Genomic DNA, 17,842 nt, shown 5'->3' with positions numbered 1-17,842 from the left:
TTTGATACGCTCTCTAATTGACCCAAATAAGCCGCTTCGTGCGAGGGTTCCCTCCGACCCTCAGGCACAAGTACACACACACACACACACACAGAGGAGGCAATTCACGGGCACGAATAGGCTACCTCCTTTCTTCAGCAGAAAGAAAGAAACCACATACGCCATTTTGTGCTCGCACAAAAGCAGAAATGTCGTTTACGCATTTGACCCGGGTTTAGGCTTTTTTCTCGGCTTCTCCTTTCTTTCTACTGGTGAGAAACCAACAAGATGCTCGTGCCGAGACTCCACGATTCGTTACTTCTCGAATGAGAGAGAAAAAAAAAACAGGACGCCTGCGGGACTAACTAACACTCGAGCAGGATTTGGGACGGAGATAGAGAGAGAGAATGAACGAGAAAAGTCCAGAGTTCCTCATTTCGACGACACGAAGAGGCTCGTCGTTTTTTATCGAGAACCTCCTGGGCTCTAGTAGAAACAGTGACACGGCCGAGGAGCAGTCCGAGAGGGAGACGGTCCTCCGGGGTAGCAGTGCGCCGGGAAACCGCCGCGAAGAACCGGCTTCAGGAAACGACACATCTGCGTCCCAGCCCCTCGACAGTGAGTAACTAGGTGATCCACGTAGACGTCATTCCCTTCTGCGCTTCCAAAAAACCTTCGATATCTGCAGCGTTTCTGAATCCCGTGCCGCCAAATGTCATTAGACTCCAAACCTGGTCTGTTACAGAAGATGAATGAATGAATGAATGAATGAATGACCTTAACACCTGTGGCTAGTATGTTGGACTAACGGACTCCTTTCAAATTAACGGTCAGCTTTATACGATCTTAAACCGACTAGAACTTAATCAGTAAAACGACTTAGATATTATTCGCCACGGAGTAAATTTACTAGGTTAAATAAGCAGATACAGACGTTAAATACAATATTAGGGGATGGGACTACTCTATTAATCATTTACAGTAAATGAGGGGTCATAACGGCGCCATATTCTGTTGACTTTAAAATGTTGTTTACTTTCAAACATGAGGCCAGACTTCTGCTAGTATTCCGGGTTCATGCGTGTGGCCAATCACCTAACAGGCCGTTTCTTAACTCACCTATTGTATATAACGACTTCTTAAAAATGAAACACCTACCTAATGATACAAGGCCAGCTTGAATTTGAAATTTAGCGGGTGAGTTGAGGTAGTTAGAGTCTAGAATATATAAAAAAATGAAATAAAATGTTCAGAGAAATTGGCATTTTTTGGACCAGGATTATTATACGCAGCTGGAGCAGTCAGTACACAAACAGGTTTCTTAAAAGAGAAAATATGAATATATAAGTATCTGGACTCAATTATGTGTGCAGTTAAATCATATTTTATTCACAGAACCCTTTTTAACGTTGGTGTAGCTTTACAGAATTTCAGGTCATAGCTTCAGGTGAACAGTGGTGAGGGAAAATAATAATAACAATAACTCTTAAGAGCATGTGTAATAAACCTGGAAAGGTGTCACGACTCAAAATGGAGGCCCACCCTCCTCTGATATGGAGCATAATAGTAAACAAAGAATAGTACACAGAGAAAGAGTAGAGTCTTATGAGTTTACAGGGAGCGTACATGCTGTTGTGAGTGTGTTTATATTGTGAGGGTTAGGAACTAACATAGGAGCTATTTTAATTAAAGAAAAGGCCCCGTCTCATCTGAGCTAGTGACGGTGAAAGTCAGACACAGTCAGAAATCATCTTGAATGTGTTCCAAATATTGAAAATATTGACAATTTCTTCACATTTAAAACACATTTGTTTTTAAAAAAATAAAGTGGACTATATGTTCCAAAGGGCAGGAGGAATGGCAAACCTGGTGTGACGTGATGAAGTGATGTTTCATTATCACTAACAACTCTTTTAAGGCCGTGACCTTTTAAACCCTAACTCACACACTGAGGTGGTGTTATTATTTATCAGTAAAAATGATGTGTGGTAAATTTTTTAAATAAATATAAATATCTTTTCTAAAAGATCAACTACATAGATGGTCATGGCTCAACCCCATTGCTTTTGGGCTCCGCAGTGAGAGAGAGTGTGTATGTGTGTTTAGATTTTAGGGAATAAGACTGCCCCAGAAGGTTGGAAAATGAGAACTTTAACGGTGATGTTAGGATATGAATACATATTATTCATAACATAGTAAAGGTATTTTTGTTCTTGGGCAAATGGTTGCATTCTGAGGGGTATGTAAAAAATAACTGCCGTTAGTGCTACTCCCCCAAGGGTGTATTTCCTGCACCTTTGGGAAAATATCTGTCCCAGATTCTGTTGATCATTTTTCGGTTGCACTAATTGTAAACATTTGGGTTGTGCATCATAACCACTGAAACAGACCACCCAATGATATATTCCCTATAGATAGCCTCACCTTGGGTATAACAACAACATGGTATTGTCAAATACAGCAACACAGCCTCTGTGATGTTTGGAGGTTGGGAATCTGTATTCTAAACTTTTAGAACTGGGAATATTTACTGATAAACTGATTATATTAATATAGGTGGCTGCTAGTGTTACATCAAAATGATCCAAACCAAAGATATTGAAACTGACAGATACTAAGGCACACTCACATATAACCTGTTGTACCACAGGATCATACACACACACTGTCCCAAATGAATGAGTGTCTATTCAACACAGTTCTGCACTGGCCTCATATCGCAGTCCTATAAAAATTAAAACCATGCCGTGTAAGAATACTACTTACAGCATAGTCTCATATTATTTAGAACATTATTGTATATGCATATCCCCAACAGAGTCCCAAATATTATTGCATAGACTTAATACTCAACAGATAGTAATTCACTATGACATAGTAGAGCTCCAGTAGAGTGTTTCCCAACACGTTCCCAGGGCTTGGAGTAATTATATCACTCTCTGGGTGCTAGCCAAGTGACATTTAAGCTACAGTTCCTCACACGACCTGTTGTCCCAGATGACCAAAACACACTCTCCTTTAGTATAACAGTTATTTATCAGACCTGGTGTTTAAGACACTTCCATTAGCCCTAGGCTGTTTCATCGCTAATAGGCCTAGTTCTGTATAGGCCTAATGCCCAAGAGCTTTCAAAGTACCAGACACTACAGCTCCTCGGGCTCTACCCAAGTGGACATTAAGAAGGCCATTCACACTGTCTCTGTCCAGGTGTAACATCAAACACACGGTCTTCTCTGGGGCCTACACCACTCACCAGCCTGTCCCTACCTGAACCCACCTCCACGTTAACTCTCTCCCCTGTTCTCCTTCAGGTCCGAGAGAGGGCACGCGCAGCTCGGACGAGCACTCGGACTCGGTGTGCAGTGACAGCGACTCTCCTGCGGCTCCCGAGCGCGAGCCAGACCCGGAAGTCGACGCCGACCTAGAGCCACATGACCCGGGCTCGGCACGCAAGAAGAAGACCCGCACGGTGTTCTCGCGCAGCCAGGTGCTGCAGCTCGAGTGCACGTTCGACGCGCGGCGCTACCTGAGCGGCTCTGAGCGCGCGCGCCTCGCCGCGGCGCTGCAGCTGAGCGAGGCGCAGGTCAAGATCTGGTTCCAGAACCGCAGGAACAAGTGGAAGCGGCAGCTGCACGCGGATCTCAGCGCCGCCGCCGCCGTCGCTCACACTCATACGCACCCGCCCCACCCTCAGCGAGTCGTGCGCGTGCCCGTGTTGTACCGCGAGAGCTTCCCGGCGCCAATGACTGGGACGGGGCTCGAGTTCGCTGACGCGGTGAGCTTCCCGCTCACGACGCTCGCGCACTGCATGAACGCGCTGAGAGCGCAGATGAGCGGACTGGTGTGAGGGTGTGTGTGTATTTACATATTATACGTTTGAATGCAAAAGTTGAAGCACACTTGGACACGCGTTTTTTGCTGTACGTAGAGGAAATGCGTAATATATATATATTGTTTTTTTTTCCCTCATAGGCCACATTTTACATACATTTTAATATAATTAAAGTATCATTTACAGTAAATTATCCACAGTAATACAGATGTGTGTATTTATTCTCACTTAAGCAACAAAACATGTTGACCAGGGTGCCTAAACTTTTGCTTATACTGTATATGTAACAGGAGGGCCTTCTTTCACAGTGGACAATCTGTTTATATTGGGTTTAAGTGAGTGTTGTGATTTTATTTTAATGGAACTAGTTTATTATTAGAGATAACAATAATAATAATGTCTGAACCAAAATTGCAACATAAGTGAACTGTCACTGAGGTTATGTTTTTAGTTCCTTTACTTAGAAACATAATTGTATCATGTCCCACCACAGACTAAGTGAAAACATATGAACAGATGCTCTACAGGATTCTCCAGCTAATTGTAGTGCACAATATATATATATACATAGTGCAGACAGAGCCCCTAGTGATCTGATTTCTCCCCCTGAAATAAAATTAAATAAATACACTTGTTGATCAGGACACTGCCAGTTTGAACCCCAGATGCCACAGCCATTAGTGAGAGTAGAGAGGAGAAAATGCCTGGTGGGATTGTGGTAGAGCGCCAGCTAGTGAGGAAGCTCAGTTAAGAACCAAAATCAAGGGCTGAATTTACTCAAGAGCTGAGAAATAGATTCCATTAACATTTTAACGTGGTCTAGTTTTAATGTTCTTACAACGCAGACTACCTGACCATGGTATGTATGTGTGTGTGGACTCAGGTGTTACAGACCATCAAACGTATAGCACAGGGCATGTGGTTTATAGGAGTGTTGGGTAATAAAAGTGTAGTTTAAATATAATTATAAATAAAAGTCTAAAATGTACATATAGTTTTTTTGGTTTGCTGCAGTGTGTTGGTAATGGGAAGGGTGGATATATGGAGCTGTCTCAATTGAAATCTCACATCTGAGTGTCCCATGATACCAGACTGTTCATTACCTAACAGGCTGTCCCGTGATATAACACACTTATGTCCCATTTTACCCACACTATACCCAGAGCATAGTGTGTCATTGACTATTATGGGATACCTGCCACTGTGGTGGTACCGTCGAGGTTACACATTCTGTACTCTTAGTTAGGGAATGTAATTGTACCATACTCTATAATAATTATAGATTTTTAAAGTTTTTTCATGCGCCCCATTTTATCTCCAGGACTTTTATTATGTTATTTTATTTGACACAGTTCTGTAATGAACAATTACAAATATTCACCTCACCTTCTGGAGAAGAGAGTGTGTTGTTACTTTAGAGAACACAACTGAATTTAAACCACTGTTGTACCTTTAAAATGTCCATTTACACAGTTTGTACCTTTAGTCACAGTAAAGTGAGGACATGGGAGTTGACATGGAGACCCGTAAAAGAGCTACATCATTTAATGTGGTTGGTGTAGCAAAGAGGGAAACCCTTCTGCTCTCCATGTGGCAGAAACTCAGGCAGAATCTCAGTTCTAAGCCAATAAGAGTCAACTCCCAGCTGCATTCACCTGTAACGTGATTAAAATGGTAATAATCTGCAAAATCCCGTACATTTAAATGTAATCAACTGCTGGGACTGGAATTCAAAACTTTGTTAAAAGATTAAAAGTCTTTGTTAATGTGCCTACTATCATCCAATGGCCTATAATACAGTCCAAATCTATGAAATATCATTACTGATTCTCACCCGTGCAATAGCCCACATGCCTGCAGGAAAAATATTGCTTTGCTGCATCCAAAGAATTCACTTCTTAAAATAATGATGTCAGAAATGAATCTTCTCACCTTTTTGTGTTGAATTCTCAGTGTTATTTTTCTATAATTAGTGGTGTGTGAATGAACTGGGGTCTGAGTGTAAATCTGAGCATATGGCACACATTGTATAAAAAAATATTTTTATTCAGATTTCATTGATTTTAATATTTTTGTCACTTTTTTTCACACAATGACTTTAAACGGTTAATAAATGAATCACAAACCTATCGGTTGTTCAGTGATTATACGTTTTATTTTATACGTTTATTTCAGAATTTTACAGTCTAACATTTATATAAACCAAATAAAGATACTGAGCCACTTTCATGGCAAATAAACATATAGTATAAAACAAAACAAGTATATACACCAAAATATACAAATGTTAGCTGTTATAAATAAAATTGCCTCGATAAACCAGGCAGTCCGCTCTGGAGACGATAAAAAATAAACAAATACAAATGTTTTCAAGTCGTGCTGTCGCTACAAAAATGTCAGCGGAGACAATACAGTTCTATATAATTGTTACGTTAAAAGCAGGAAAAAAGTTACATTCAACTGAATGAAAATATTTAAGTATTTATCACTTTTAATTTATCGTTAGCTCCTGAGCCATTTCTCCGCCACTTTATTTCTACTTTTATTAAATATCGGCATTAATAAATAAACAAACGCACATTAAATTAATTAAATGCAACATACTTTGGGCTGTGAAATTATTAAATTATCTCAAATTATCACAACTTTTTAAAAAAGTACAAAAATGAAATGCAAAAGCATCTATGGGTTTTAATTGTGCTGACAATGCACTGCGTGAGCTGAAACAACACGGTCTAATTAAATAATAACACAGAGAAAAATGGCTACTTATTTATTTGCTATCTGTTTTAATCAGCTAAAAATATGAGAGTTAATCAGAATTTGAAAAACAATCGTTTACTGAACCAGTTCCTTTTAAACAAGGCTTTGAGGAACTGTCTAAAAGGTAAAACATTCCCTCCCTGCGCTGATTTAACTGGGACACAATTCTGATTTTGCAAGAAAAATGTACACTACAAAATCCCCAGTGCTGAATACTAAATGGACTACAGAATGAACGCCTCCAGTGTTTATTCGGGTCCAGCTGACCTTGTGACTGATATAAATCCCGTTTGTCCATCAGTCCACAAGCCAAACAACCCAGTGTGCAAACCTCAAAGTCACATCGAACATTAACGTTCAGACTTCATTTATTAATGTGCATCAAACACAAAGCAATCAGCCTCTAATCAAATCAATAATCTGAATCGACCAGGCCAAGAGGCGATAAACTGAAGCCAACAGTTTCAACTGCCGTTAGCCATCAGTGAGATCACCGAGCTCGTTGAAGCTGGAAAGTTTCCAGAGCAAAAATGCTGAAGAGATTTTAAATCCATAAAAAAAGCAACACTAAACTAACGTGACCCTCCAGTGCAGTCTGTTTCAGATTTCCACACAAGGTGTCAGGAGTCAGATATGGAACATTATACATTTCAAAATGGCAAAAATCCCGTCTAAAACTGGCAAAAACAACACTATCCGTTTCGCTCACTTGACTACTTTTAACCCGTTTATTTAAAACAAAACAGCTCATTTGATACAGTAGTTTACTCGCAGCCTTACAGTTGTGTGGAATCGTTCGTTTGAATCGGTTCTTTTCAATGAAAGTGGTCCATCTGATTTACAAGTTTCTAACTATACACTACAATACGGTCCGCTATAGATTATTTACAGATGCTCAAATTGTCCGCAAAGTATCGGGCAAAAGGGGCAGAGTTACGTTTAGAATTAAGATTGGAACCAGGTTTCCAATCCTAGACGTTGGGAGGTGGGAGAAATGCAGGTAAATGTAACAGATATTTCATTAAATTATAACAAATTGGGCGATTTAAAAAGCATCCACCGTGTACCATCGAAAAGAAAGTGTCAGCCAAGTTTCAGCGGAATCTATTTTCTATTCATTCTTATATACATGTTTATTAACATTTTAAAAAATTACGAATGAAAATATTTAATAAAATGAGTAATAATAAAACATATATTTGTAGACATTTGAATCCCCACCATCGCTAAATTTAATCCCATTGTAAATGTCTATATAGATCATTAATTGATTCATTTGAATCTTTTTAACGGACGGTTCCTCATATTCGGTTGGACAAAGTGAATCCAAACTGAATCATCTCTCGACAGCGCGTGGTTCCCGCCCTGTTTCGTGATTGGCCGAAAGCTACGCGGTGGGCCCCTGTGGACCAATGGCGAGCGAGAAGGTCGCGTGTGTGGAGTAACGGTCGCGGTGGAGTCGGTGCAGAGCTCGGAGCGGAGCGATGGTGCTCGGAGGAGGTTCGAGGCGCTGACGTTAGAACCGACGAAAAGAAAAATAAACACACGGAGCTCAAGAACTCGACAAAAGCGACCCCAACACTATCTTTAACGGAGAATATGAGCAAGGAGGAGCCGCAATGTCGACCCGCTTCGCTCAAGTTCACCATCGATAACATCCTCAACTTGAAGTCCAGCGGCAGGGCGTCGGACTGCTGCCCGTCCAAGGCGCCGCTTGCGCCGCTGTGCCGTGAGGAGTTCCCCCACGAACCTGACGACCGGCTGCACGACGCAGGAAACGGTCAGTAATTTCTTCACAGAAACTGGAAATATGTTAACTCACAGTGAAACTAGGGGTGAGCGGTGAGGCAATGTTCTATTCTCACACAAGACTAATAGCTTTTCTAATAGGCCGAAAATACTATCAGAAAGAGCACAGCTGTTTTTATTAACTTTTTTTGACACACCAACCTCTATAGTAGTGGCCAGCGGTCATTTGCCTACAACGTAAAAAACGTGATATCTGCCTGTTGGTTTCCTCTTAACCCAAGTGTCATTGGAAATTAGAGAAAGTTTACACCTGAGCGGTTGTTTTTGGCAGTAACAGAACTTGTGTTTAATTATTTTTGTTCGCTTCAGACATTTAGCCTAGCTACACGAAGAAGCAGATAGAGGCCTAAGTGCGCTTTCTTTTAATGAACCGGGCTGTTTTTCCGCGTCTTTCTACCCATGTTATCCTCATAAAAGAAGAGTGACGGGAATTTATCCTGAGAAGAAAGACCCCTCTTTCCATACTCCCTCGCTCTATTTAATCGGTGTGTGTTCTTTTTATTTCAGACCGAGTGCACGCGGATGAAGACGCGCCGGCGGAAGAGTCCCTGAAGAGCGACGATAAAAAGAGCAGCAAACCTGCGGCGAAGAAGAAGACGCGCACTATTTTCTCCAAACGGCAAATCTTCCAGCTGGAATCCACCTTCGACATGAAGCGCTACCTGAGCAGCGCGGAGCGCGCCTGCCTCGCCAGCTCGCTGCAGCTCACCGAGACCCAGGTGAAGATCTGGTTCCAGAACCGCAGGAATAAGCTCAAGCGCCAGCTTTCCACCGAGATGGACGCGCCGCACGCGGACTTCGGCGACGGAGCCGGCGGCGGGAAGGTGGTGCCGTTCCCCGGTGTCTATAAAGAGAACAGTCTGCTCGGACGGTGCTTGTTACCGATGCCGTTACCGGTCGTTTATCCCGGTGGCAGCGCGCCCTATTTATGCCTCTCGAACGGCTCCAAATACTTCGGTTTTTTCGAAGGGGACGTGTGACTGTCTTGGCTGCCACCTTAACATTTTAACCATGAAAAATTAACAAAAAACAAACTCACCGCTTTCCGCACCCGGGACCACAAACAAAACCCTGGACACGAAACACCCCGGTCTCGTTTATCAACCCTGTCCCTTTTCGTTACTCTCTCCTATTTTTGTGCAATGGAAACAGCGGTGAGATCAGGACATATCCGCGGCGAGGAGCGCGCTTCGACTTCTATGCAAAGTTGATGTTATTTATTATGAACTGTAACTATTTTGATATACCCGTACTATCAGCGTTTTATACTCTTCTCTCCCCGTGTGCAGCAGATCGAGCAGCAGCCGCCGTCGTGCACACAGCCAACCGTATTGGCCTCAAGTCACAGAAAAACAACACGAGCGTTTACATTATTATTATTAGTATTATTAGTAGTATTATTATTTGGATGGATTCAGGTATTCGGGGTCATTGGATAATAGGGGACGGAGCAGGCTGCTGAATCCTAGTGTAGGCCATGCATTCTACATGAGGAAAAGTATAAATAGATTCAACACAGTGACAGATAATTAACTGGAATATAATAAAAGGAGGACTTTTTCATTCAGGGCTATATCCTATGAATCTTATACGACCTAGCACACTCCTACAACTATTACGGGCCAAGAAACTCCAATATCCTGCTGCCTATGGTCCAACACACTGCAGTGCTGGACCCACAACACTCTCCTGTGTCCTATGTACACAATACATTCAACACAGTCTCCTTTGACCCGCTGTCCCACTTTACCTGAATCCATCCTGCAGTTTTGCCAAAGACTGATCATTGCATGCTTTTCTACAGCCTCAGTACAGGCCCCGTTTCCCACTGAGCACGAGTCAACCTATTTAAATGAATGTAACTGTTCCTTATCTTTAAGTTTACCGCATGTTTTATGTTTATCATCAGCGTTTCTTACCAGAGGTAGTAGCATCCCGTTAGGCCTCCACACCTTTAATCGTGTGTTATTATTAAAACAATGTCCTATTTTACACTTGATTCCACAGCGCTGCTTCTGTCTCCTGTGTTTCTGCCCGGTGTGTTTGGACGCTGTCTGAGACTCAGGTCATCTCTAAAATAATGCTGGAAGGGCTTTTTCCAGAGTGATGTGGAATCCCTTTAATCCTAACCAGGTCTGAATTTGGTGTCGAGTCAAACACGTGAGCGTGCTTAGCAAAGGCTGACTGGGAAAAGGAAAAGCTCACCAAAGAAATTCACCTGAAAACAATCTACATTCCTGTGACAAAGCCTATTATGGCACGGAAAGCCAACAGAGAGAACGAGGCTCGGGATCTCACGAGAGAGCGATTTCACCTCTCAGCAGACAGGCCGTGAAATCAGCGCTGTTAAATGAACCGCATCAAACCTGGAACAACATTCAGTTCACACTCTGCACAGCACTGGCCATTTCACAAGCGAGCCAACGAATACGTGCAGAAAAGTGCAATTCCTAAGTTTATTCCTAAGTGACCTCTACAGAGGGCACACTTCACCAAATCAGAATACACAGTTACTGTTTATTTCCTGAACAACAGATAACCTGCCTGTGCAAAAGATACAGCGCTCTTGATATTTTATGTTTTATTTTTCTTTTCCAGTATATTAAACTGAGCAAAGACATTGAGACTGTGCTCTAAAATGTGCCATGTTTGTTCCCTGTGGTTTGTTCTCTGTCTGTTAAAAAATAACTAAATATTCAATGTGACCATTGGTATCTAATCTTCAGCGCGACTGCAAGGTCAACAGAGGCAAGTAGTCGACAAAAAATGGTTTTTGGCAATGTATATGCTTTTTTATTTATCATTCATTTTTAAAGACACATCTACAACAAAAAACCTACGGTCCTTTAACCAAAATAATCAGCTCCTTTTTAAAATGGCCGTCCAGTTTCTTATATTTTCATTCGGGTAAAAGTTTAACATTAGTCACGAAATAATAAAATATATTTTGAAATACGTCTCCAATGTCCACACACCAAGAGACCAACTTTGGATTCCGGTGGCACACCTTGACTTGTCATAAGAGTTTTTATTATTATTATTTATTTTTATATTATAAAACACGTACATTCAATTTATGAAGCTACTTTTAGGCGACTTAAGCACTAAAAATGGGCAGTTAAGTCATTGGCAGGGTAAAGTTTTTAATTTACAAAGCGAGTATAAGATGTGGTTGATTTGTGATCGTTACCTGTCTGTGTCTGTAAAAGTGAGGGAATTCTAAACGCTTTAAAAATATAGAATCCATTATAGCTTATTTATATAATAATATTTGTAGTAATTAAAGGTTATTACATTGTTATAAATGTATTTGCAATGTAGGTACAAACACACCGTTACAAAATACATGTCTGATACAACCTTCTTTAATTTTAAAACCAATTTAATTAACGTATTTTGTAGTCCATGTAGGACTGCGTTTAGTTTGTTTGCTCGGATGAAGCTCAGCAAAAAAAATTGTTTCCTATTGAAGACGTGTTGATTCAAAACCAACAAAACATTACTTTGACCAGGGGTGGCCAACCTTTTCCAAAGGACTGTAGATATATAGTAATGTAAAGCTCTTTTCCACAGTGACGCTGTCCTACTCAGGCATCCCGGGCCCATTTTGTTCTGGGGCTGCCTTCCACTATCCTCTGCCCTAAACGAATTCTTACAGTGTGCTGTAGTAATCATGCTAGCCGTGTTTACACAAACGGGCCAATGTGGTCCTATCAGCCACAACATGCTACATCATTGTCCACTTACTGTGAATTTCACTGGAACAAAGCACCTACTGTACCAGAGAGATAATAGCGTCAAAGTTCGGCTGGACTTATCTTTTCTTTACTTAAGCCTAACAGCTTGACACTGATGTGGGATTTATTACTTAGCCCAGGGGTAACGAGAGATGATGTCCAGCTACAAAACCCAGCCAAACGTCCACACAATAAAGGCCACTGGACGTGAAAAACCTCAAAACATGCTTGATAACACTACTACTGTAGTGTTAATTCTGACTTCTTACCGAACATTCAAAGCAGCACTGGCTGTTCTCTCTTATAATAAGGATCATAAGGCTTTAGGGAAAGTAGATCCTGTAGAGAATAAACTGGCTATAGAAGGATAATCCAGGCTTGTTTGGATGGACATATTATTACTGTCTTGTGAACCGCTGTGACCTTTATTAAGTCTAATCAAGCCTGCGGTCCTGTGACGTACAGTCAAACCATTAAAGCGTTCGTCTACTCCTCAACAGATTCAAGACTCTAATAACTGCCAAAAAAAAAAATGCCAAAAACACCTCTGTTCTAAAAGCAAACAGAATTTATGTGAATACCAAAATGAAAGATACATTTACACGTTCAACAGCTTCAACAATCACTTGCTTCCAGGTGAATGAACTGAACTAGTTGTTATTTTTAATTTGAGTTTAACACAAAACCATCAACATGACCCTTTAATTCTAATTAGACTCACACTGCGGTTTATACCTAAAAAAAGAGTAGAAGCACTTTGGAGAAGTGTATCCATGTTACATTTAGATTAATAATAATAATAATAAGAAGAAGAAGAACTGAATATTCTGGGCTTCTTTGGTCTTTGATGAGAACTGAATGTGATATTTCCAGCATACTAATGATTATAGTAAACTACAACACTGCACAGATTATTACAGAGTAGTTAACAATAAACATTTAGTAACAGTTATATTAGTACATGTAAATTATTCATTCATTTATTCAGCTTCAGTAACAGCTTCATCCTGAAGCCAGGGTTGTGGCAGGTCGGCAGCCTGCGTGGAATCATTGATCACAGGCAGTGTGTCCAGGAACTGAACAGGACATCAGTCCATCACAATATTTTTATGGTGTTTTAAACAACATTATTCAGATGAATACACAATAAGAGGGTTTTTATGTTTCTGAATGTGCTGAATTCTCAGACAGATTTTTAGAAACTTCTCGGTTTGTCATTAAGTAAAACCAGGCTCGGTGAGGAATGTGAACAAATGTATGTAGCGCTGGTTCTTCAAAGTGAACTCCGTAAGCAAGCCTTAGTCTTTAACCTGTTCACAACAGATCAACAACTTTTTTCCCTGTACTTTTTACAGTTGAGAACTGTACACATGTTTACATTGAGTAATCTTTGAATGTGATATTCCCAGCAAAAATGTATACCACATAAACCACACAAAAGGAGGCGAAACAAAGATGACACGCACGGTTAATTTGGACTAAATTTAAGGTTGAACTCCTTTAAACAGACCGTGTGTCGATGGCACGTTTTTATTTTGTGGCCTTACATTGTAACCGGACCCTTCAGGCCCTAGAAGAGTCCGAGCAGAGTCATGATGTCCACACACCTCCCGGATTGGGTTTCCTTCAGTTTGGAAAGTGTGAGGCGGAGATTCTGATTGGCGCTGAGGTGGTGGACCTGCCACGGTGACTCTATATTGGATTTCCAGTAGCCGCCAATATATCTCTGCACTACATCCCATTAATGCATGCGATCTGCTAATGGTGCGGTGTGCTGTGTGTGTATGTGTGTGTGTGTCAGGGGGACACCAGACTTCCTGTCTCTGTGAAAGAGCCACGTTTGAAAACAGAGAGAACACCTTCTGTCGTCCTGCACTTTGCTCTGAAACCACAAGGTTCAAATGACCCTCCGCCCTGCTGCAGCCTGGCCCTCCGCACCGGCAGCAGCTCCGTCTCAGGCCACAGACAGAGAGAGAAATCCATTAGAACCAGAGTCTGATCAAAGACGCCGAACGCAAACACGCCATATGTACAGCTGCATGAGTATCAGTGACTGGAGGAGAGGTACGCGTGTCTCCGCATCGCTCTATTGATTGATGGCACTGTTAGCTATAGAATAAATGACAGTTTCAGATTTCATAAGTCACGCTTTGGTGCCCCCTGCTACATCATAACGTCTCCCACCCCACGATCCTCACCAGTCCCAGACTCACTCAGCACTCTCCAATACTGAGAAACTGAGGGATGTTATGAAGTGTGTGCTTCCAATTATGGGTTATGAACCTCCATTTTCCAGCCTAGGATTTTTAACCCACGCTAATGTCAGAGTTGAGGGTAAGCATTACGATATTTATACGACGTGCATGTGCTTTTCTATAAGAAATGCTTGGGGAAAAAATTACTCGTAAATTGTACAGTTAAAGTGGAAAGTATTGGTCAGACAAATATTATTCACATTAATGTATAATTTCACCAAGTGAATGTCAAAAGCTCTTGTGTGTAAGTGGGTGTATGAGTGTGTGTGTGTGTGTGCACATTCACAAGTGTGTGAGGGTGTTTGGATGCTGGAGATAGCATCTCCTAAAGTGGCCTCCCGCCAGCCACAGGAGACTCTCAAGTTTCCGACAGCTCTGCTCGCTAACGCCCTGGCGACGGCAGCCCATAATACCCCCGAGCCTCAGAGACAGACTCACTGTCTCTGTGATTGGCAGCTGATCCAGGAAGAGGTGTGTCCAACCAATTAATGACAATTATCCACTCATACACTAAATCAAGCCAGCTTTCAGGGATATGTATGTACACACTTTCTCTCTCTCTCTCTCTCTCTCTCTCTCTCTCTCTCTCTCTCACACACACACTGTTCCTAATAATTGTACACACAATGAATAAAAATCAGAAAACACGCTTATTTCTGAAAAATAATTAAATAAATAAATAAATACCATCAGAAAGTTCCCGTCAGTGTTGAGTCATTGAAACTATTTCACTGATTCATCAGGTGGTTTTCATATAAGCAGCTGGTATTTTCAAATTAAGCAAAATTAGTACGTAATTAAACATAAACACACTGCAATTTATTAATACATTATTATTTTCAGTATCTTAAGCTAGTTTTAAGAATAAAGAAAAACATTAAAGAGATTTTTCCAGTTCCTTTACACTATACTGATCTAATATCATAATAGACATATTTAAAAATAAATAAATAAAAAAGTATTAAATAATAATTATAAAAAAAAACAGGCTAAGACGAGAAGTTAATCACACTCACTGATACAAGCTCACATTTCGTATTGTGCTAATATTGTTTATAAAATATAAATATAACAAAACCTATAGTTATATTAAACCATGACAAGATAATGTACAGGTGGCGCAGTACGTAGTGTCGCAGTCACACAGCTCCAGGGACCTGGAGGTTGTGGGTTCGTTTCCCGCTCCGGGTGACTGTCTGTGAGGAATGTGGTGTGTTCTCCCTGTGTCTGCGTGGGTTTCCTCCGGGTGACTGTCTGTGAGGAGTGTGGTGTGTTCTCTCTGTGTCTGCGTGGGTTTCCTCCGGGTGACTGTCTGTGAGGAATGTGGTGTGTTCTCCCTGTGTCTGCGTGGGTTTCCTCCGGGTGACTGTCTGTGATGAGTGTGGTGTGTTCTCCCTGTGTCTGCGTGGGTTTCCTCCGGGTGCCCCAGTTTCCTCCCACAGTCCAAAAACACACATCAGTAGGTGGATTGGCGACTCAAAAGTGTCCGTAGGTGTGAGTGAATGTGAGTGTGTATGTTGCCCTGTGAAGGACATTCCTGCCTTGCACCCAATGATTCCAGGTAGGCTCTGGAACCACCGTGACCCTGAACTGGATAAGCGCTTACAGATAATGAATGGATGGAAGATAATGTACAGATTCGTAGATAGATAATATATTGATAATTATATTTATATATATTGACACACACAATCAGCCATAACATCATAACATTAACACTTTAAAAACTCCAGCAGCACTGCTGTCTACTCTCACCACCACCACCACCACGTGAGTGTCACTGAGAATAGTCACTACCCAAATCATACTTGCTCTGTTAGGGTCCTGACCATTGAAGAACAGGGGGAAACGGGACAAACAAATGTGCGCAGTGCAACAGATTGTAGAATTACAAAGTGCTCCTGTACTCTTAGTGGAGCTAAGAGAATGAATAGTGAGTGTAAAAAGACGTTAAGGGCTGGTGGTAGTGTTATGGCTGACAAGTGCATGAACAGATTCCTCATTGGAGGAATGTACCATCTCGTCTGGAACATTGATTTCAATAATGTCACTATTTTACACGTCATTACCTTCTGACGACTGTCAGTTTGTAAGATGTCTTCAGAAGTTTGAATGACTCATAGAGTCTGCTACTCTGCTAATGTGTGTGTGTGTGTGTGTGTGTGAGAGAGCGAGAGAGAGAGAGAGAGAGAGAACTGAACAACCTGTTCTCCACCCCACGCCTTGTCAGAGCTCATCACTGACTGGTGCTCACTGAGTCCCAATTCTGCATACTACACATATCCACACACACCCTGACAGTGTGTGTGTGTGTGTTTGAAAATCAGTAGTGGTGTGGATTCTTTATTATAGTTAAAGACTGACAGTTTAGCAGTGTTACTAATAAACAGAATCAGTTGTGTGTGTGTGTTTGTGTGTACATAATCTGTGTCTGTGTGTTGGAGAGGTTTTTACGTGATTAAAAAGGGGCCTCTTTAGCTGGGGGTCCACCCATTAGTTTGACCTCTTGAACTTTCTGAGTCCTCCGACAGAGGTTGTTGTTATAGGCAACCAGACAGAGACAGAAGCTTAAGGGAGCTCAGAGACACAGATGAGGCAGCATTAAAACTGACGCTGAGGTGCACTGCCATTACTGACTCTTCATCTCTTATGAAATACATCTCCATGAAATGCAATTAGATTGATTTTTCATTGCTCAAAGCTGTCTCCTAAAGACACACTCTTTATTACAGTAATTCTAATACTATCACGGAGACAGCAATGTAACAGTTCGTCTCTAGTCACAATAACTGCGTAATTTCAGCTGAAATTATCTACCACAGTTATTAGCTTTCACACTTTCATGTTCGTATCATAAACAACAGGATATAAACGTGGATACCGGCTTCTGACTCGTGCTATATCGCCTTTAGAGGGCAGCAGTGAGTAACGTTTGTTTATTTGAGCTTAAGCGGTGCCTGGCTCTTAATGCTGCGTTCCATTACCTCATAAGTCAGAAGTTGGAGCTGGGAATAACATCAAACCAGAGATGACCTCGTCCCAGGTAAACATTCAGAAAACGTCTGCGCTAGGTTTTCATTGTTAGCTTGTTGCTAGTTAGCATTTGTAGCGATATCAGTTGACAACTTGGCACTATTTTAATAACAGTGCTGTATTTTGAGCATCCACATCCCTTGGAAATATCCACATACAGCAGTTGGACATTACTGTGTTTACAACTGATTTAATGAGACACTACTGCTTTTACACACTGTTTATATGCGGGCAGCCATCTTGGATTCTGAACTTATTGTAGGAAATCTGACTTGTGGGCAAGTTCCAGTTAAAAATCTCCTACTTGGAACTTGGAAATGACCACATCAGAGTTGCACAGCAGAAGTTTTAATTGCTTGGAAACAAGACAAATAATTAGCCTGTCTGTCCACTCTAAACTCAAACTTAGTACCTTACAATGAGGCCATTCAATA

General features: G+C 41.3%; 2 protein-coding genes across 2 annotated transcripts; both read left to right on the top strand.

The window, feature by feature from the left end:
* The first annotated feature begins 386 nt into the window (after positions 1–386).
* On the top strand, positions 387–3,826 carry hmx1 (H6 family homeobox 1). Its single transcript, XM_066678281.1, has 2 exons — positions 387–597; positions 3,291–3,826. The coding sequence occupies exons 1-2, from the start codon at positions 387–389 to the stop codon at positions 3,824–3,826; spliced, it is 747 nt and encodes a 248-aa protein (XP_066534378.1).
* Positions 3,827–8,020: 4,194 nt separating this feature from the next.
* Positions 8,021–10,943, top strand: hmx4 (H6 family homeobox 4). Its single transcript, XM_066679884.1, has 2 exons — positions 8,021–8,354; positions 8,891–10,943. The coding sequence occupies exons 1-2, from the start codon at positions 8,174–8,176 to the stop codon at positions 9,361–9,363; spliced, it is 654 nt and encodes a 217-aa protein (XP_066535981.1). The 5' UTR covers positions 8,021–8,173; the 3' UTR covers positions 9,364–10,943.
* Positions 10,944–17,842: the final 6,899 nt, after the last annotated feature.

The sequence above is a fragment of the Hoplias malabaricus genome, chromosome 8 (assembly GCF_029633855.1).
Source record: "Hoplias malabaricus isolate fHopMal1 chromosome 8, fHopMal1.hap1, whole genome shotgun sequence".
Classification (NCBI taxonomy): Eukaryota; Metazoa; Chordata; class Actinopteri; order Characiformes; family Erythrinidae; genus Hoplias; species Hoplias malabaricus.
This window is presented reverse-complemented; position numbering and strand designations above follow the sequence as displayed.

Coding starts and splice junctions, on each gene's coding strand:
- hmx4 (XM_066679884.1), top strand. CDS start 8,174: ATGAGCAAGGAGGAGCCGCAATGTCGACCCGCTTCGCTCAAGTTCACC. Junction 8,355..8,890: donor GCTGCACGACGCAGGAAACG/GTCAGTAATTTC, acceptor TTTTTATTTCAG/ACCGAGTGCACGCGGATGAA.
- hmx1 (XM_066678281.1), top strand. CDS start 387: ATGAACGAGAAAAGTCCAGAGTTCCTCATTTCGACGACACGAAGAGGC. Junction 598..3,290: donor TGCGTCCCAGCCCCTCGACA/GTGAGTAACTAG, acceptor GTTCTCCTTCAG/GTCCGAGAGAGGGCACGCGC.